This window comes from Ambystoma mexicanum, chromosome 2p, assembly GCF_040938575.1.
Source record: "Ambystoma mexicanum isolate Mex_15411 chromosome 2p, UKY_AmexF1_1, whole genome shotgun sequence".
NCBI lineage: Eukaryota > Metazoa > Chordata > Amphibia > Caudata > Ambystomatidae > Ambystoma > Ambystoma mexicanum.
The window spans coordinates 1,301,736,959-1,301,758,492 of NC_090923.1; the positions used below are offsets into that span (position 1 = coordinate 1,301,736,959).

Below are 21,534 nucleotides of genomic sequence, written 5' to 3' on the forward strand. Positions count from 1 at the left end.
AGTTCCCTTCTCCATGATAATGAGTCCAACGAATAGATCGCTCCTGTTTCTTCTTCCAGTCTTTCTTCTGTTACAATGGCGGCTCCCTCGTCTCAGCACCTAAGTTGTGTATGTTGGGAGAAGGTTGCCTAGGAAAGGGATTGATAATACCCTTAAAAGACCTGGGGAATATTAGGCTCATTGGAAAAGGCAAAGGGGGGGGATACCATGTCTAACCCAAGGGTGCCTCATCTCTACTCCCCAAATCTCCTCCAGGATCCGAAAGGGACAGCCTTTCCCATGCCACCTAGGAGGAGGATATGTTTGAGAAAGAAGAGAGGACACCCTCAGATTCCTCACAAAGACCTGTCTGTTCCTCAAAAATAGGCAATTCAGGGGTGTTCTGGTCCAATATTTGAAGGTGTTAGGCTTAGTTTCTATCGAGAAACCCACATGCTATGGCATTTTCTCAAAAATGTAATTTAAGGCATCTTATGTCTTTGTGTCTTTTCATGGCAGAAATCCTTTTCAGAAGCAACATTTCCAAAGAGCCTACACAGCAAATACAAAACCTCTACGGATGATCCAGTGGTAGTCCAGAGGAACATGTGATGAATCTAGTGAAAACATCACAAAAACCTAGGTATGGGCCTCCTGTCATGTGGCCAGGAGAAGGCAGCCTCTACCTGATCCTGACCCTGGAGGCAGTATTATGAGGGAGGATTGCATGGGGGGGAGACTCATATCAGGAGGAAGTGATGCCCCCATTAGCTAATGATTCCTCTATTCTCCCTGGAACATTGATGGCATATTGTAAAGTAGAGCCAAACAATGTAACTACTATTCACATACTATCTCCAAGATCTGATTAAATGCATTTCACAAAGCTATTCAAACAAATGAATGTAAAATAACCAAAACTACTATGGATTTCAGGATTCATAATGTCTGTTATACTGGGACTAGGAAGAAAGACCAAGAGTTAGTACAGATCAGAAGTGCTATTTAAACCATGCAGCATTTTAAACTTTTGTTTGATAGCTGACATGAAGAGGTTGCCATGGAAGGTAGCCGAAAATACTCTTCACCAAATCTCTTCTGATATCTCTTTGCCCACCAAGTTGTTCCAGTGCGTTTTAAAATTCTGTCTATTCCCCATATGCAAGGTGATAAGGAAGTTTTGGGAGTATCCCTTTCCTATTTGTGGTCATCGCTATCACTGTCTGAAAGGGGCTCAAAAGCCTGGCTATTTCATTGCCCCATTTTTTTGTCTGTCGAAAATTCCCTTTAATCTCAAGTACTCGAAGACCTAATTGCCTTTCGATCCAAGGCTTCCCGAAGAGCATCATATTCAATGAAGGACCGCTGTACGAACAGCTGCCCTACTCTTTCCAAACCTCTGTCCAACCATTCTGTGTGTGTCGAAAGCCATGGTGTGCAAGGTATAGAGGGGAACTCCACACCGATGTCACTGGCGATGGCCATGAAGACAGGTCCTGGTCGCTGCCTCAGGAACATTTTTGACTCTTAGTTATGGCTTTGCTTCCCCAAGAGAATTATTTCTTTCAGATGTATTCCCCCATCAGACCACATCCGACTAACCACATTATTTGCAGAAGAATGTTTTAATGCAGTATGTTTAGGTTAGGTAATGTGGTGGGGGTATGAGAGAAAAGGGAGAACTGCAGTTATGGCGGCTGTTCCCACATAAAATAAACGCTGCAGTAAATTGCGGCAAAACATCCCATGTGATCACATGTGGGTACATCGATCCAAGAGATGATCAACATTTTACATGACAGATGGCATGATTTAAGGCATCTAGTTTGTGAAGATTCTGGCATCATGGCCTCTTGTACTCATACAGTCCTTTATGAGACTCAGGATGCAGAAGGTACTGTTTATACTACCACACAATGAGACCAGTCAATATTCTCAGCACAAGCTGTTATTATCCCTGAGCTATTACCTGCGCTGCTTTGATGGACTCTGGAAGAGTATCAGCTACTGGGAGTCACCTTTTGGGGTCATTCCACATATATTCTACTGACAACGGATGTGTTCTACAAGTGCATGGCCTGTGGTAGTCACAACAGAAAAAGGAGCACGTAATGTGCTGGAACTGAAGACAATCTTATTGGACACAAAGGCTTTATTTCCCATTCTGGGGAAGTGATGTGGGTGGTAGTGGTGCGGGTTCACCCGGTCAACCCCATCACTATGTTCTAATTAAGCTTTTGGGGAGTGCGGGTTCTCATTCCCGATCACTGTGTCTTGTTGCAGTCCAGCTTTGACACTGGACAAGAGCCAGTAAAATCTTACAATTGTCTTTATGTGTTCACGAAATTATCAGTGCTGAGGTAGACAAACTGTGGCAAAACAGAAAGGTGATGGCTGGAAGTTTTTGAATTAATCATAACCACGGGCAAAGCTCTGGGCAACCCTCCAGACCATTGTTTTTCAGCCTGCCAAGCCATTACAGAAGGGGAAAAAACCATATGCAAATCAGGCTTGGTCCTACCCCAAAAGGGGCATTCCAGCCCGAACTGCTAGGTCACATCCCTTCTGCACAAGACCACAAGCATCCCCAGACATGTTTCAGCCTTGTTGGGCGTCATCAGTGAGGAGTAGCTTGGGTCTCTAGGCCCGGCAGCCTTGGGACCCACGTCTGGGCATACCCGTCCCACTCGGGGTGACTTTGGCAAAACAGAAAGGTGATGGCTGGAAGGTTTTGAATTAATCATAACCACGGGAAAGCTCTGGGCAACCCTCCAGACCATCGTTTTTCAGCCTGCCAAGCCATTACAGAAGGTGAAAAAACATTTGCAAATCAGGCTTGGTCCTACCCTAAAAGGGGCAGGCCAGCCTGAACTGCTAGGTCACATCCCTTCTGCACGAGACCACAAGCATCCCCAGACATGTTTCAGCCTTGTTGGGCGTCATCAGTGAGGAGTAGCTTGGGTCTCTAGGCCCGGCAGACTCGGGACCCACGTCTGGGCATACCCGCCCCACTCGGAGTGACTTTGGCAAAACAGAAAGGTGATGGCTGGAAGTTTTTGAATTAATCGTAACCACGGGCAAAGCTCTGGGCAACCCTCCAGACCATTGTTTTTCAGTCTGCCAAGCAATTACAGAAGGGGAACAACCATATGCAAATCAGGCTTGAGTCTGCCAAGCAATTACAGAAGGGGAACAACCATATGCAAATCAGGCTTGGTCCTACCCCAAAAGGAGCAGCCCAGCCCGAACTGCTAGGTCACATCCCTTCTGCACGAGACCACAAGCATCCCCAGACTTGTTTCAGCCTTGTTGGGTGTCATCAGTGAGGAGTAGCTTGGGTCTCTAGGCCCGCAGACTCGGGACCCACGTCTGGGCATACCCGCCCCACTCGTGGTCACTTTGGCAAAACAGAAAGGTGATGGCTGGAAGGTTTTGAATTAATCATAACCACAGGCAAAGCTCTGGGCAACCCTCCAGGCCATTGTTTTTCAGCCTGCCAAGCCATTACAGAAGTGGAAAAACCATATGCAAATCAGGCTTGGTCCTACCCCAAAAGGAGCAGCCCAGCCCGAACTGCTAGGTCACATCCCTTCTGCACGAGACCACAAGCATCCCCAGACTTGTTTCAGCCTTGTTGGGCGTCATCAGTGAGGAATAGCTTGGGTCTCTAGGCCTGGCAGACTCGGGACCCACGTCTGGGCATACCCGTCCCACTCGGGGTGACTTTGGCAAAGCAGAAAGGTGATGGCTGGAAGGTTTTGAATTAATCATAAGCACGGGCAAAGCTCTGGGCAACCCTCCAGACCATCGTTTTTCAGCCTGCCAAGCCATTACAGAAGGGGAAAAACCATACGCAAATCAGGCGTGTAGACAGACTGAGCCTTCTTAGACACTCCTCCGATGACTGAGATTTGAACCGCGATACAGGTCAGAACACTTTCTGATAGTCTATTACCACTCAGATAGTTTTGTATCCCCTACAATAGTGAACACAAAGTGACCGTCAAATGCCTCTTGATGGAGAAAAGGCAGAATTCCATGGGGGGCACCTTTCTGCTAGATTGGCCAGGCAGGTGCCTCCATGTTTCCCTCTTATTCCTTTTGGTTCTCAAAGTACTTGAGACGTGCAGGCACAGCTAATTTTCTTCAGTGTTCTGATCCCTCTGAACTGGTGCTTGCCAATTTTGGCCAACGCAGCTACTCTTATTGTTTTCCAGAGTTTTCCTGGATTTCCTATGAAGAATTGTCTTCTGTTTCAAGAGAAAGGTTTGATCCTTCATCCTTACCCATCATCACTCAGCTTGAGAGGATATGGCCCTGAGGAGCCAGCTTACTCTCATGAGGGGATTTTGGACCCAACATCCAAATTATGTATGCGTCTAAGAAGGCTTCCCCCAGGAAACTGTATAAAAGCAATTGCATGTACTTCTGTCCTTGGGCTGTCATGTCTTTTATGTGATATTTTGCTAGCATTGGTATGAAGGTGGATTAACACCATTTGTCAGCTGTTATAGCTTATTTAGACATTGGTGAGACTGTTTTCTCCTTGCAGAATGAAGACATCAAGCGCCATTTTGATAGCTTGCTTCATCTTTTCCCCCTATTAGAAATCCACTTCCTCAGTGATAGTTGAATTAAGTTCTAGATTTCCTTATATGGAACCCATTTGAGTGTATAACTTCCTCTGACCATGACCTTCTTTCCTGGAAGACTTCTTTTTTGGTCAGAGATGCTTCTGCCAGGACGATGTGAGAGGGGTAGGCTATCTTCTCTAATGGACTTCATACCATTTTCCATGCTGGTAAGGTTATTTTAAGGACTGGTTCTCCCTTCCTTTCCCCCTATTAGAAATCCACTTCCTCAGTGATAGTTGAATTAAGTTCTAGATTTCCTTATCTGGAACCCATTTGAGTGTATAACTTCCTCTGACCTTGACCTTATTTCCTGGAAGACTTCTTTTTTGGTCAGAGATGCTTCTGCCAGGACGATGTGAGAGGGGTAGGCTATCTTCTCTAATGAACATCATACCATTGTCCATGCTGATAAGGTGCTTTTAAGGACTGGTTCTCCCTTCCTTCCTAAAGTCCTGTATGATTTCCATTTGTAATCTATTTACCTGTTTTTCAATCTAGTCCATGTAAGTCTGTAGCAGAAAAGTGTTGTAGCATGGACTTTAAAGGTGTATTTTGAGAGGTCAAGATATTGTCCAATGTCAAAAATGTTTTTGTTTCTCATGGTTTATTTTCACCAGGTCTAAAGAGACTGCTATGGCAACCAATACCAGATGGATTTAGTTTAACATTTCAAAGCATACATTTTGCATGGTCTTTCTGTTCCATTAGACTACATGCACAATCCACCAAAACGGAGGCAGAATCGGAAGCTTTCTAAAGGCATGTGCCCATTTCTGAAATCTCTCAAGCCACCAGGAGGGCTACTTCTCATGTGTTTCTTAAGCACTATTCCCTAGATGTTCTTTCCAGACGGGATGTTACATTTGTCAAGGAGATACCTTTTTCCACCAGTATTCTTTCTGATTAATTTGCCCGAACAAATTGAAAAAGGAGGGCAAGTGCCTTAAAATAAGAGTAACAAAAAATTACCTGAATGGTGATTCAGGGACTCCTGGTCCAAAGCTTAGTATGATGCTCTTACATAACTCTCAACCAATCAACTCCTCGTGCATATGGCAATTTCACTACACTACTGTTTGCTGTAAAAACATGGCAAATGGCAGGGGGTCCTCTTTTGGCATTTATAAGGGGAAGAGCAGGTGAGTGAAGGGAAGCATGTGGATTAGAAGTTCTAAATGCTATAGCCTCATTGCGTAGCATCTTTAGAGTAGTTTTCTGGTGTGGCTGTTGCAGGAGCAGGTTCCACATTGTGAAGCACCCAATGTTCGTTCCAGCGCTCGCCAAAACAATGTTGCTGCTTGCAACCTTGGCTTCAACGCAGACTGGTCTTGTATCGCTCTCCCCATCTCACCGGCTGTGTTGATGTGCTGCTTTGAACTTGGAGCCAAGGACGGTACCAAGAGGCGTGTGATTCTCCCCGCCTTGGTTACTGACGCGGGAGGGCCCTGGGTATCTCCGACACACAATTCAGGATTCTTTAGCCTGGTTTCCTGGACTAATGCTTTCTATCTTCGAGGCCTCTGGAAAGTAATGGTTCCTTGTCGAAAGGGTCAAGGGAATTTTCCTCCTTGTGATCCCCTTCGGTCTTGCTGTATTTCCTCTCGTGTTAAACTGCCAGCTTGGAATGGCTGTTTCCTTGTGTCTTCTGCCTCGCTCAGAGTGTGCTCTCGTGCTCCGCGTTTTATCCATGTGGGGAAGTGTAATGGAAGTCAGTTGTGTGTGATGATCTGTAATTGCCTGACTTTTCCTGACCATTGTATTGGGACACATCAGGTATAGGGCTCGGGTGTTAGTCTGTTTTCTCTCATAGCGGGCTGTCTGTGAGAAAGTGTTTGTGTTGTAAAAGGGGAGGGGTAAAGTTCCTACATATCCTACTTGGTAGGATGGGGAAAAGGTGTTACAGGGAAGGGGATACCATCACACTCCCACTCCCCGAAGACCCCTCACCCAGGTGATCCTCCCACACTGATCCACCCCTAGGAACTTGGTCCAAAAGCGATGGCTGTGTCCTGGCCACCTGGATGACAGATCCCTGGGGTCTAGTGGGTCAGATACCTTCTGGTTTCTCACAATATGCAGACCTGGGAGATGTTTGAAAAAAAGCTAATTTTAATATCTAGTGTTGAAAATATATAGTCATCACCAGTACAAATAGACTTTGACAAAACAAAGCCATTAGATGCATTCTTAGGTGAACTTCCACTAGCATTGGCCCTCTAAAATTTAGAAGTCAGCAAAGATGTAATAACTTGCATATGATGAGTTCTTTTTTTTTTTTTGTTTTTTTTTTTTTTGCATATGATGAGTTCTAATTATGATATTTTGTTGAAGGTTAAACCCAAGGAACATGCAACGGATGAGAAAGCTCCTAAACCTGCATCAAAGTCAGGAGAAGGAAGGAAGAAGTCTATCAGTCAAGGTGAACGGTCGGGTGATGCGAGGAGAAAGTCTGTGGCTGCACAGCAAAGCGGTCCCAGTGAGTATAACACTTTCATCAATTAAAACAGCTTTCAGAACTTCTTTGCAACAATGGAGTTGGATTACAATTGTGCTCATGATAATTATCATTTTCATCAGAGAATAAATGGATGAAAACTATGGATGTCATCCCGCACACATTATGTTAAATGAAATGGAGAAAAAATCCTAAAATGTAAAATGTTAACTAGAAGAACATCATTATTGTAGTTGGCCTATGGGACGTTGGGTATCCCGCTGCCCTTTTTCATGAGAAGGGAAACATGCTATCTTAAATGGTATTTGTACATCGCTAAACTGCCACACATGCGCTAAGTGACCATTCAATAGTGTATTACTGCACTTAACTGGTTTTCCGGTATATCATAGTTTGCATTGCATTCACAATGATAGAGCAGTTAGAACACCTTGAAAGAGTCCACATGTTTGCCTGTAACTTTAGTAGACACCTACAGCAGAAGTCTAACCTCGTTCTGTATCAGTAGGCTCAGTAAGAAGATACTTGTGGGGTAGTGCTGTACTGTTTGAATCAAATCTGTAGCTATTATTGGTTACAAGAAGTTTCAAAATGGAGTGTTAGGACCAATGCGAAGTTAAGTGAATTTGCGCAAGAGAAGTAAAAGGTATTTAAGGTTGTTTTGTGCTTGGTACCCAGGTAATTGTTTGCAAATTATGGGCACTGCCTTTCTCCACATTATAACAATAAATTAATTACAGATGATAACAGGAAATTGAATGAGGTTTACCTCGTGTAGGCACATCATACAGGGTCCCATTGATGTGCAGGTCAGAGAGGAGGCCTGGATCTGCCGACAGCTTGGAAGGATTGGGCCGGGGAAGAAGGTAAGGTTTGGTTGCTGGCAGGATAGTGATCAAAACAGGATAAAAGGGTTCAACAGTTGCCAGGATCATCCGATAGTAAAAGATTAGACAAAATGGACAAGGGTGCTTGGAATATCACATGACTTTTTTCAGAGGCAGTAACTGGCGAGGCAGAGTAAATGTAAAACATGGGTGTGTAGTTTGCTCAACATTTTGGCGATAATCACCACATCGGTGTGCCATACCGGCTCACAGTGGTCTATTTGGCTTAGTTAATTGGCTTGTGCTTTTACGAGGGCAGCAGCACAGTAACCAACTTGTACAGCCTGCCAACCAAGTGATTTAATTTTTTTAGAACATATTTTATTGTGGTTTAAAAAACATATAACAAAACAAAACCAGAACAGCATCATGATTGACATAGTCCAGGAACTCCCAGAAAACAAAAAGCAAGGATCACCCAAAACATTGATACATACAGTTCTTAACGCATGTCCCCTCCCACAGTAGATCCCCACTGCAAAGCTTCCTTCCGTTTATGTCATATGTTCTGGAATTTAGTCAGGCATCCCTGTGCATTGTACACTCCATTCATACGACATGCAAATATCCATATCTGATACCCATTTGCGATATCTAGGCGTATCCGGCAAACCCCACATCATAGCTTTGTTCCTTTTAACGAAGATAGCAGCCGTAGATAGCAGTACATTTTTGTAACGTCCATATAGGTGAGTTCCCCAAATTCCCAACAACATCAATTTGGGCTCAGCAGGCATCCCCATAATCATCCCAAACATATTTATAGCCTGCACCCAAAAGTGTTATATCAGTAGACAGTCCCATATGATAGGGAAAAAAGTGCCTTCTGCTCAGTCGTATTTTTTTTTTAATTATTGTTTTCATTAATTTTCTTAACCATATGGCACACATATTTGTTTAAAATTTCCCAACATTCCCCCCACCCTCCCCTTGATGTAGAATCCAATGTCTGAGCTTTAATTCTCTCACGCCCATATTATGTCCAATTTTTGGATGCTGTGGGGACACAATTGTTGCATATAGTCACTCTGAAGATGTCCAATCACATGACCCCACTCGTCCTTGAATGCCATCTGTGCCCCCTGCATTTGATAGGTTATGCATTCAAGAGATACAAAAGTCCACACTTTTTGTAACCTTTCCTAAATCGTGGGTGGTGCTTTTTTCTTCCACAGTGTCATGATGCCTCTCTGTTGTGCCCTGGTGTGAGTCCCCTTTCCTGGTTCCCATATCCCCCCATCAATGTCTTTACCCGCAACCTCTCCATTCCCACCTGATTTTTTACTTCCTCCCAAAATTGCTGGAACACCAGGCAGCTTTACCATGTGTGTTTCCAGTCCCCCTTGTGTGTGCATCCTCTAAAGCATGTATCTGAGGTTGTCAGGAACATAGCGTGTAGCCACTGTGGAGTGGAGTGCAATTGAAGAAGGACTTTATGCCACATCTCCCTCAATTGTATGGAATAAGTTAGCTTGGGGATCAGTCCCCATGTGTATTCCCACTGCTTCTTTGTGATCTTTTTTCCTAGTGTCTTATCCCACTTCACCATATAGTTCCACATCACTTCCTCCCCTTGTGCGTTCAGGAACCCATATAGATTCGATAGTAATTTACTTGAGTGCTCGTTTATTGTCAAGAACGTCTCAAATTAGGTAGGTTGTCTTGTGCCCATGTGCTTCAATTGAGGGGTCGACAGCCAATCTTTTAGTTGTGTGTATTGAAAGTTATCTTTCCCAGTTAGCCCCATTGCTTCACCGCATTCTTCCCGTGTTAGTAGAATACCCCACTGATAGATATCCCGTATAGTCCGGCACCCTGCCCTTTTCCATTTAAAAAATGCCTTTGTGTCCATCCCCTGTTGGAAGTCAGGAGTCCCAAACATTGGTAAGAAGGGGGAGGGGATTGTCGACAGGACTCCTCTTTTGATTGCTGTGTCCCATATCTCTACGGCCACCCCACTACCTCACTAATCTTGGTATTCCGGTGCCTTTGGTGACCCTTCAGCCAAAGAAGCTCTGATAATGGGGATGCTGCCACCGCCCTGTCTTGTTCTGTCCGTTTGTGTTGGGGGCTCTCTGCGAGCCATTCCCTCACAACCCTCAGCGTGGCTGCTTCGTAGTATCTGCGGAAGAGGGGGAGCGCTAGTCTTCCCTGGGAGCCGTCATAGTTGGCATTGCTATTCTTGGCGTTTTGTTACCCCATATATACGCCTTTACTACTTTGTTTAAGGCCTTGAAGAAGGCATTTGGGAGGGCTTGAAAGTGGTAGTTTCGGGAGGATTACCATTCTCAATCGTATTTCAAGCATCAGTTATGAGCTGCTCAACCACACCCAAAGAGCAGCGTATGCAAATAGTACCTCCTAGGTAATATTTTACGCTGAATTAGGCGAAACCCGGAGGAGATAGCTACCTCCGTCAGGAACATCAATGCCTCTACTCAGTCCTCCCGGTCTATGGCCCCACCTCTGCCTCCCCTTTACATTGCAGTTCAAGCAAGTCCTGTGACGTAAAGGATGCTATACATTACAGAGGTAACCTTCCTGTTCATTCGCTGAGCTACAATATTAGCTTCCAAAGGGGTAAAGAGCAGGATATCGCACACATCACTAAATTGAGCATGCAATGCTTGGGTAATTTGAATATAGTGAAATCTTTCCACCACCAGGAGCGAATGAGTCTGATGTAGGTCGGGGAAGGAGACAAGACCCTCCTCATTCAGTACATGGTTCAGGGTGAGAATACCCTGCCAGCCCATCTCCCAAGCACGCCAATCTTGTTACGTTCAGGTAGCAGTGAGTTCTGCAATAAAGGCTGGGCAAGTGTCGGCCTCCTGCCCCATCCAAATGCCCCTTGTTGCATCCCTCCAAACTGTAATGCTATGTCGAGTTATCTCAGGTAGAGCCGGTTCACTATCACCCCTGTACAGTATTTGGATTGGCATGACTCCGCTCATCCACGCCCATTCGGCTTCAATATGGGGTAAATGAGGATCACCATGTAGCCAATCATTGATCGGCATCATCTGGGAGGCCCAATAATAGTGTAAAGTATTGAGCAGCCCTATACCCCCCCTCCCACACTCAGTGCTGCAATGTAGAAGGCGCAATCCTAGGCTGCTTCCCAGCACATAGCAGGTCTCTGAGAGCAGAATGCACTCTATCACATTCCGCCCGAGGCAAAGGAAGGGGGACATTTCGGAGGACATAAATATTCCTCGGTAGCATGTGCATCTAAAATAATGCCGCTTTCGCCAGAAGTGTTATTGGGGGGGGTGGTCTGCCAGTGCCATACATCCTGAATAAACCAATCTGTAACAGGATGTATGTTGTGAGAAAGAAAGACATCTGGATCAACGCCAATGGGAACCCCCAAGTATGGAAAACCTGCCTGTGAGACATCATAGGGACAATCAGGGGGAAGTGCTAGTTCACCACCTTTTGCCGGAAAGAGGACCATTTTATGCCAATTGACCTTAAGCCCACTAAACTCTTCACTTTCTCATAGAGATTTGGTTACAATGCGGCAGGAGATCCTCAGATTACCCAGAAATATTAAAAGGTCATCCACACAGAGGGAGACTCTATCTTTGTGTCCAGTGGGCCAATGGAAACCCCCCCCACCCTTTCAGATCCATCCGAAGTTGTATAGCCAATGGTTCGATAGTGATCGTAAACAAAAACGGTGGGAGAGTGGGCAACCCTGTCTGGTTCCCTATCCCAAGGGGAAAAATCTAGATGTTGTCCCACTCACTTTAACCCCTATAATGGGTGACGTGTATAGGAGTTTGACCCAGTGGAGGAACTGCTCCCCTAAACCCATCCTTGCCAACGGCACCCACAAGACAGAGTCAAAAGCTTTTTCGAAATCTATGATAAGAAGCTCCAGGGGTTCAGGAAGAATCGAAGCACGGTCTAGTGACAGATGAAGGTGCCCGATATTCATTTGGGTGGATTTGCCTGGCAGAAAACCACATTGGTCTGGGTGTATCAGGGAGGTGATCACCTGCAACATCCGATTGGCAAGCATCTTGGCCAGTATCTTAGTTTCTGCATTTATAAGGGAAATAGGACACTAAGAGGAGCACATATTAGGGGTTTTATCTTTATTTCGGAATGACCACAATGGTGGCCTGCCATAGATCCAATGGAGTGGTGCCCATCTCCCTGCTATGTGAAAACAACTTTAGCTAGTTTGGAATCGTCAGGGTGCCCAGCCTCTTCCACACTTCTGTTGATACAGTGTTTCATAATATTGTGCAAAGCACTCCACAATCGAGGAATCCTCGGTATGACACTCACTATTTTCCTCCAGTATTTCCCTAGCATATCTATTCCCCTCATCCCTCCGCTCCAACCAAGCCAGCATCTTCCTGGCTTTATCCCCCGACTTCATAGATGCTACTTAACCTATCTCTGTGTGCATGCTTAGCAGTATGAATCTGGTGATTTCGTAGTGTTTCCATGGCCGCTAAAAGCAATCTGTGCATTGTAGGGGATTCTGAATCAAGAAATTCCTCCTCTTATGTGTTTGGCTGCAATTGCAGCCTCTAGTACCTTTTGGGACTGGGCCTTCCGTTTTACCGAGATCAGGGATATCATTTGACCTCGCAGTACTGCTTTATAATCCTCCCAGATTATCGTTGGATTATCTACCGACCCAGTGTTACCTCAGTCCTGGCTGTGATCCCATCCATAATTTCAGGAAAGCCAAGATAATAGGTGTTCAAACACCAGCCTGTCTGATGTCTGGTTCACCCACTCTCCAGTTCTATCAGTAGTGGCAAGTGGTCCAGAATACCTCTGGGTAGGAACCTGGCCGATGTGATCAAGTGTTCTCTGCACCAGGACATACAGGAATAAGTGTTGGATTCACTGTGTGATGGTAAAACATTGTTTTATCCATCAACCAATAAGGTTGTACAACAATGTAAAGCTAGTGTTCTCCAGCAATGGATCTTTCATAGATTCACTACTCTCCACTGTCAGAGTGGGAATCCCCTGGTATGTAACAAACAATTCAAAAAGCAGTGGCTAAGCTATTGAGTCCACTCTCTACAAAGCAGCCTTACCCCTGAAACCTCAGGTCTTTAAAGCTTTGCCCATCATTGTTAAATGGCTCAACATCCTCAGCCATTAAGCCTTATTATGGGACACTGAAGAAGAGAAGGCATAGACCTAAAGTTAAGGAAATGCCTACGCCTTCAGTAGCCTCCACTGAAGAAGCTAAAAAGTCTACTTGACTTCGATCAAGGGATGTGTGTGTCACCTGTTCCAGTTCTCATCAAGGAATATAATTTCATAATAGCAGGGAGAATTTACAAATGTTTCCATCATTGGCAAGTTATTACTCAAGTTACAAGATACATGGACTTTAAATATGTTTTCCTGTGTTGTACACTAGCTCTCCCTGCTATTCCACCTTCTTCACTGTCAAACCTCCAAAAATCATCTTTGGAAATAGATCAGGGTTTCTACTACTTCCGAAGAAAAGTGGTAGCATAAGGCCTAGTCTGAACCTTTCAGAGCTGAACCAATTTCTACTTGTGGAAATGTTTTGAATGTTGACAGTTCCTTAGATACGGACAGCCATTTATCTCTTTAGTCCGGTGACTGGGTGGTGTCTTTGCACGTCCAAGATGCCTATTTTCACATTCCGATCTTGAAAGATCATTGCCAGTACCTGAGGTTAACACTGGGTAAGGATCATAACCAGTACACCTGCTTTCTCTTTGGATTTAACACAGAGTCTTCAAAAAGGTGTTGTCAGCAATGGTGACTCACTTGTGGATAAAGAATGTCCACTTAAACACTTGGCTGGGCGACTGGCTTATAAAAGCCAGGTCTCCAAGTATGGTTCTACAGAAAATTCAGTTAATGTTGTGTCTTGACTGTTGTGTAGCCGAAGAGTCCTCTGTCCACAAGTGCCGCACAGAGAGAATCAAAGTCACTCTCTGTGCCGCCTTTGAGGCCACAGGTGGGAGATGTTCTTTCCGGAACTGCGGTACTCGTGGAACCCCGAACCTCTGTAAAGGAAACACCGGTTAAGTGTCAAGCCAAAACAGTATCAACAACCAATCAACAAGTAAGTGGAACGGTCTTACCAACAGGTGTCTGTGGAGTGGCGGTTTGACCTATGGGAAGGTTCCGAGACCCAGCAAAGTTGTTCTTCCAGAATGTAAGTATCCCAGCAAGGTTGCAAGTGCCAGGCCCACCTGATGCCAGAATCCGCACAAGAAGGGCGGAACGTAGAAGGAGTCCGTGAAGTAGTCCGTGGTCGTAATAATGATCCAAAAGCAAGTACCAAAGCCAAGGGTTATCCGTTGCCAGTCCGTGAAACAAATCCGAAGTCAAGATCCAAAAGGTGTGAAACAAAAGGTATGTACCGCCGTACAGGAATCCGAAGAAACAGCTGTGAAGCACGAAGCCCCGCAACAGAGCCGTTTAAATACTGGCGCTGCTAATTCCTCCCAGTCACATGACCCGAGAGCGCATCACGTGAGTGTAGTCCAGAAACACGTGAGCGGAAGGCGGCGGTCATGTGACGCGGAAGAAGTCGGTCTAGCAGCCGCCACGGAAGACGCCAGGGAGGTAGACGTCTCCACGTGCAAAGAGCATGCCGACCCAAGCTTTGTGGCAGTCGGCACCGTGGCAACTGGGGCGAAGAGACAACCTGTGAGTCCCAGAACCGGGTCAGAGGGCGAGGGGTGTTCGGGGCACGGGGATGAGGAATGGGACCCCCAGAGGGAGTGGAGTGCGTGACAGTTAACTTTTGATACGTTTTTCAGCTGGGTTTTATGGTGAATGTTCCAAAGCTGCACTTGGTCCCCACTTTAGGCAAGTCCTTTCCCCCGCTGGACAGAGTGTGGGCAATTTCTCTATTTTTCCAGTGTGGGGTCTGGCATGGATTCACATGCTCATGAATACTTCCCCGTCATCAGGCTGGGAATCTTCGGGAAAAGAAAAAACAGTTTTACTTTCACTTTCACTTTAAAATTGTATTCCTTCTCTAAATCAATCACTGTCCTCTGGGTCATACTGCCCCCATCCAATGACAGTCCTATCCCTAAGCCCCACTGCCCCCATTCAATGACAGTCCTCTCCCTAAGCCCCTCCTCTGGCAGCCATCTTCCGGTTTTTATCTCACGCTTCAGTGTTGGGAGTCCTCGAGTTGCTCTGCAAGCTATTTGTACTTTTTTCATGTTTTTCGACGAGAAAAGTTCAATTTTCTTTGCTTCATCTGTCGACAGTAGGGACCCACTTTGCGCCATCCGACCATGATGGAGGAGAAGTAGGAGGGAAGGTCCCTCTTCAGGCCTTGCACCAAATGTGGGCTACGGAGTGTGCTTGTTTAAGACAAGCACCTGCAATGCCTCTACTGCCTGTATCCGGACCACAAGGAAGTGAAATGTGAGATATGCCTTGGTTCTCCAAGAAGAAGAGGGATAGGCACAGTAGACTGGCAGCGAGGCAGAGAGCCAAGGCCTCTGCCCCGTGCTCCGAGCAGGGTCATGCGCTCATCCATGTACCGGCCGGTCCGAGGAGCTGTTTTCTAATCCCTTTCAGGGCACCTCATCCGTGGGAGCCCAAGATAAGGCCAAGATCTGCAAGTCCGAGACCACCAGGTACAGCGCAGAAGCAGGTCCCAAAGTGGATAGGGCAAGATCAGCATCACTTTCCACCTCCATTGCTAGCCTACCATCAAGCCCCTCTTCAAAGAGGAAGTCATCTACCCCAGCTAAACTACGGGAGGAATCTGAGAATCCGCGGACAGAGGAGAAGAAGGTCACGCAGCCCACGCAGGCTCAACCGGCACAGGCAAAGACCTTGTTGGTGACTCTGTCGATGACTACTACTACCATGGCAGCAAAGGGTGCTGATCCTACGAGGGTGGCTCCCATGGGTCAGAAAGTGTCCCTGCCCCCAAAGCACGATATCACTGCAGATACTTTAGCAAAGTCTGCAGGTACGCCAGAAGGGATGAAGATACTGGTCCAGGTCCCGGTTCAGAACCCTTAAGGAAGAAAGAAAAAAGGAGGGAGCGAGGAGGCCCCGAAACTGCCCTCCCAGGACATCTCCGAAGCCATGGAGGTCTCGTCCATGGACGACGAAGATCAGGAGTCCATGCATACAGTCCACAAGGACAATGATGAGGAGGAGGAGGAGCACGACGACTGCGCAGGGCCTAGTGTCCCTGTTATGCCTTCTCAGCCGAGGGACATTTTCTTGGTAATTCTATCGACTCTCCACCCGTTGGTGTCAGAGATCCAGATGAGAATGCCTACGGACCGGTACCTGTGGTCCCCCAGGTCCATGGTCAGCCTCTGCTGAAGAAGAAGATGCATCATCTGATGCCCCCATATGAACCTCCTCCACCGCGTCAGGGCCCAACTCCCGCAGCAGACCCAGACACGGGTACAGGTACGGGAATGGATACGGCCATGACGACGAAGACCTAGTCACAGCGGATGGTGAGTCGCCACATTTGGATGCCCCGCATAGGGTTTTCCCACCGGACAATGTGGGTTTGTTCCACACCATGATCACCAGGGCCTCCGAGATATTCCAGCAGGTGCCTAAGGAAACTAAGAAGGTGGGTTTATTGTATCAGAGGCGGGAGCCCAAGATGAAGACGATCATGGTGGTACCTTTTCTGGACGATATTTAGGAAAATGGCATTGCCCTCATGAAGAACCCTTGCACAGATCCAGCCAATCTTCGGTCCCTCTGGGCAGTGAGGGGGAAAGGAAGGACGCCATGGGGAAGAAGGCGATTTACATCGCAGCGTCCACAATCAAGGCGGCCAACGCACTGGCGATCCTAGACGAGTATGACCGGGAGTTGTGGTACAAACTAGGACAGATCCTGGAGTTCCTTCTTGATAAGAAGATGGAGGACCTCGCCCTCTTCCAGGAAGAAGTGGCATTGGACCACGCCATCATGGTGGCAGTGCATGTTGCCGACACAGGGTTTTTTGGTGAATGGGAAACAGTGTCTACCTTCGTCGGCAGGGATGGATAAAGGGCACTAACTTCCATCAAGAGGTGCAAGCGAAGGTGCTGGACTTGCCCTACGATGGGTAAAATCTGTTTGGCAAGGCCGTCTACGAGTCCCTCCAGGCGATCAAAGCGGAAATGGAGATGGCTCGCTACCTCAGCACTCTCTAGCAGCACCGCTTGTCTTCTTTTCGCACCTCCAGGGGAAAATGGAGCAGGTCATCAAAAGGGTTTTCCATGTCGTACAGATAGCCTTTCCGATCCACAACGCAAGAATCCTACAGAGGCCACTCCCAAGCCTATGGTAGCGGAGGACAGCGTTGCCTGCCCACAGAGCAGGGCGCCGGCGCCCAAGCAAGTCTGAATCGGCCAAGATGTCAGGCACCCTCTCATGCACCCCGGTCGGAGGCCGGCTGATGAGGTTCGGCAGCAAATGGAGAAAGATCACCATTGACAGACGGGTGCTGGATGCTCTCGCCCAGGGGCACACCTTGGAGTTCCAACGCAAGTGTCCTCGTAATCTGCTGTTCCCCGGCTGGAGCAGCACATGCCTCAGCTTCTGGAAGAGGTACGAGCCATGCTACGAAAACGTGCGATAGAGCTAGTTCCCCAACGACTCCGGGACTCCAGAGTTTATTCCAGATACTTTCTAAGAAGACAGGGGGCTGGAGGCCCATACTGGACCTGGGACGTCTGAACAAATACTTCATGCCCCAGAAATTCAGCATGAATTTCACCAAGAATTGTGGCACTGGGCTGCCGGACAGGGCATGTTCCTCGTCCCTCTTCACCTGGTGGGAGTCAAGAAAGCCATTGCAGACTCCCTCAGCAGGGAACTCCGCCCCTGCCACGAGTGGGATCTTCATCAGGACCAGGTAGACGCCTGTTCGCCGAATCGGTCAGACCCCAAATCGATCTGTTTGCGACAGCAGCAAACTCCAAATGCCAGAAGTTCACCAGCAGGTTCCACCAGCTTAGGAGCTTGGGGGACCCGTTCTCCTTCCTGTTTGAAGGGCTGTTTCTGTACGCGTTCCCCATTCCCTCTCCTGCTATGAGTCATCAGCACACTCAGACAGTAACAATGCAAGATGATACTCATCACCCCGGCATGGCCGAGGCAAATTTGGTACCTGTACCTTCTCAGCCTGTCAGCAGCACCTCCAATCAAGTTGCCAGTGGTTCCGGATCTTCTCACCAAAGAGGGAAGCACAATCCTTTATCACGACCCAGAATCTCTGAACCTGATGGCTTGGCTTTGGAGGTTATGAATTGCCAGTTGACTACAGGGAGGTCCTCACCAAGGCCAGGGCGTTGTCAACCTTAAAGGGCTACGGCCAGCGTTTTGCTACGTGGTGTCGGTCGCAGAAGATTACCCCTCTGAGGGTCACGGCTCCACAGATCCTTTCATACTTGCTATCCTTGGCAAAGGCTGGTCTGGCACACGCCTCCATCAAGGTGCATCTGACGGCTATCTCCCGCTACACCAGATCCCCAGGAAGATCCTCGCTCTGGTCCCACAGACTTGTCAAGGAATTTCTCAAAGGACTTTTCAGATCTTTCCTGCCGGTAAAGGCTCCTGCCCCGCGTGGGAACTCAACATGGTTCTGACAAGGCTCATGGGAGCCCCCTTCGAGCCTATGCATCAGGCCCCACTCAGGTTTCTCTCTTGGAAGACGCCTTTCCTTGTGGCCATCACCTCTGCCAGACGTGTAGGTGTGATCCAGGCCCTATCCTGCAAGCAACCGTACCTGACTTTCCACAAATCAATGGATGGTATGCACCCCTCTTTCATGCCGAAGGTTCCATCGGAATTCCACCTCAATGAGCCTTTGGTGTTACCTGTTTTCTTCCAAAACCATCGTTGACAGCAGAAAGGGCCTTGCACTTTCTGGACGGTGCTCATGCCCTGAAGTTCTACGGGACACGCACAAAAGTTTTCGCAAGACTTCTCAACTGTTTGTGAACTTTGGTCCTGTGGACCATGGGAAGGCTTTGTCCAAGGCTTCCATTTCAAGATGGCTCTCTGGCAGTATCACACACTGTCATCAGTTGGCGAACCGACCGCTGCCCGACTCTCCAAGAGCCTACTCTACCAGAACAATCTCTGCGACTACGGCATTCCTGTCTGGTGTGCCCATGCTGGACATCTGCAGGGCTGCTACATGGAGGTCCACTCACACCTTTACGAAGTTCTACTGCGTCGACAGGGATTCTAGGGAGGAGTCCAGAATCTGCCAAGCAGTGCTACGCAACCTGTTTGCTTGAGGTGAGCCTGTTCCAGAGGTAAGAGTTCATTGCTTCTGTTGAGCCTTGCCACCTCCTGTGGTTGTGTAATGTTGTACTGCTATATATTTGTTATTCATGAGCATGTGAATCCATGCCAGACCCCATGCTGGAGAAGGTTAAAGTTGCTTACCTGTAACTATTGTTCTCCAGCATGGGTCTGGCATGGATTCACATGCAGACCCTCCCTCTGGTCCCTCTGAGGCTCTTCTTGGGCATACTGTCACTTTACCTGCTTACCAAATCTGAAGATGGCTGCCAGAGGAGAGGATTAGGATGAGGGCTGTCATTGGATGGGGGCAGCATGATCCAGAGGACAGTGATTGGTTTAGAGGAGAAATACAGTTTTAAAGTGAAAGTGAAACAGTTTTTTCTTTTTACCAAGGATTCCCAGCCTGATGACAGGGAATATTCATGAGCATGTGAATCCAATAGTTACAGGTAAGTAACTTGAACCTTTTGAACCATCAATACATGTTGGCATGGTGGGTTCAGAGGATCCTAGGACTAATGGCATCATTTATCTACCTGATATCTTTGGAATGGCTGTGAATGTAGATTCTGCAATGGAATCTTGCCAGCAGTTGGATTCAGTTATCAGACCTTCAGAGCAAGATAATATCTGCTCCAGAGCATGTCAGAGGCATGCTGAGGTGGTGGAGGGAGTCGAAAAATCCCCTCATTGGCTTTAAATTCTGGCAACCTCTGCCGAAATTACATTGACATTGACCAGAGCGTGCCCACTTGCATGTTCTGAATGCACCATGCCTTGAAGATCATCTATCTGTCTCCCCTCCTTGCATGGTGGCGCATCAATGCACTTGGAAAAATTGCAGAATCGTTGTCGGACCTATTTGCTGTTATCTACACCGTTAATTGTACTATATGCACTTGTTCCATGCACCCACTCTGCCCGTGCAGACTTGTATCATTCAGAAATTCAAGGGCTCTGAATTACTTGTTTTTTCCCCTTGTTCCCTCCCTCCTTGAGCTCCTTGAAACACTTGCTTTGTGCATAGGCGTTTTACAAATAAACAATACCATACCAATGGACGTTTAAGATAATGGCAGGGGAGCCCACTGTCTTCATTTAGCAACTTACGGTCAATGGTCAGAGCATGATATAAAAGATCACATAAATGTCCTGGAACTCAGGGCCATTTCTTAACACTCTAACTCTTTGTCTGCGACTCAGTTCAGTGTCCTCTAACCTCATTGTGCATCATGGAGGGGGTGGGGAAGTCACTCTCTGGGACACTGTCTTTTTTTTGGGCTGGTCGAACAAAACCTCTAATGAGATTCAGGTCAGTACAGAACCCAACAGTGATTCGATGGGTCCGTTTTGGCCAGGCCACATATGGTTTTCGATCTCCTAGGATTGGCAGTCCTGACTCCATTGGATCTGCCTTTAATGGGAGACCTTTTACACCAGCAGAAGGGTAAAGTGCTGCATCCCTCCCCTCAATTGCTGAACTTGAAAGCCTTGTTCCTCAGGAACTAGCCTTTGCTCATCTGCATATCTCAGAACAAAATATGAAAATCTTCAAAAAAGAGTCCTCAAGAAAGTAATTCGAGAGCAAGAGGTTGCGTTTTTGTTATTGGGTGGCTCTCGACCAGAATATAAACCTTATTCTGGTGTTTGCAAATAATGTCATGTCTTTCATCACTTTGTTAGCATAGACTGGTGTTAAGATCGACATGTGTAAAGATAAGGTGCTTATCTAAATAGAGAGCAGACATCTCTTTATCTAGTGAGGCCATTAAGCATCATTTTGAAGGCCGACTTGCTTGAATCCAACCAATGGAGCCTCTGTCTCAGTGGAATCTTAATTTGGTTGTAACCGCACTTATGCAAAAACATTCAAACCTATGGCTATGGGAGATATGTATTTGGTGTCCTGGAAAAGTGCCTTTTTGGTGGCAATCACGTCAGCAAGGAGAGTTGGAGAGCTTCAGGCTCCTTCTAAGGAATCCAACAGTTTTTCCTAAAGACAAGGTGGTTCTTTCAAAAATGCTCTCCTTCCCATCCTAGGCCTCACTTGTACACAAGGCTTTACACAATTTGGATGTCTCCAGTGCTCTACAATTTTACATTGAACGTACGAAACCGTTCGGGAGAACAGACCAGTTGTTCATCACTTATGGTAGCCTTTCACCTGGCAGTAAGGCAGCTAGGGCACTATTGGTAGGTGAGCGGCCTCATGCATAACACATGAGTTGTTGGTGCTTGAGGTTCCTCAGAGAATTTGGGTCCTGTTTACCAGAGCCAATGCAGCATCAGTGGCCTTTATAAGGCATGTCCC

General features: G+C 46.9%; 1 protein-coding gene across 3 annotated transcripts in view; it reads left to right on the forward strand.

The window, feature by feature from the left end:
• RSPH10B (radial spoke head 10 homolog B) overlaps positions 1-21,534 on the forward strand; it is a 765,802-nt gene that overhangs the window by 573,359 nt on the left and 170,909 nt on the right. For all 3 annotated transcript variants that reach the window (XM_069645637.1, XM_069645638.1, XM_069645639.1), the window contains exon 19: positions 6,945-7,089. In XM_069645637.1, the coding sequence (XP_069501738.1) occupies positions 6,945-7,089 (145 nt within the window). The remainder of the gene's footprint in view (positions 1-6,944; positions 7,090-21,534) is intronic.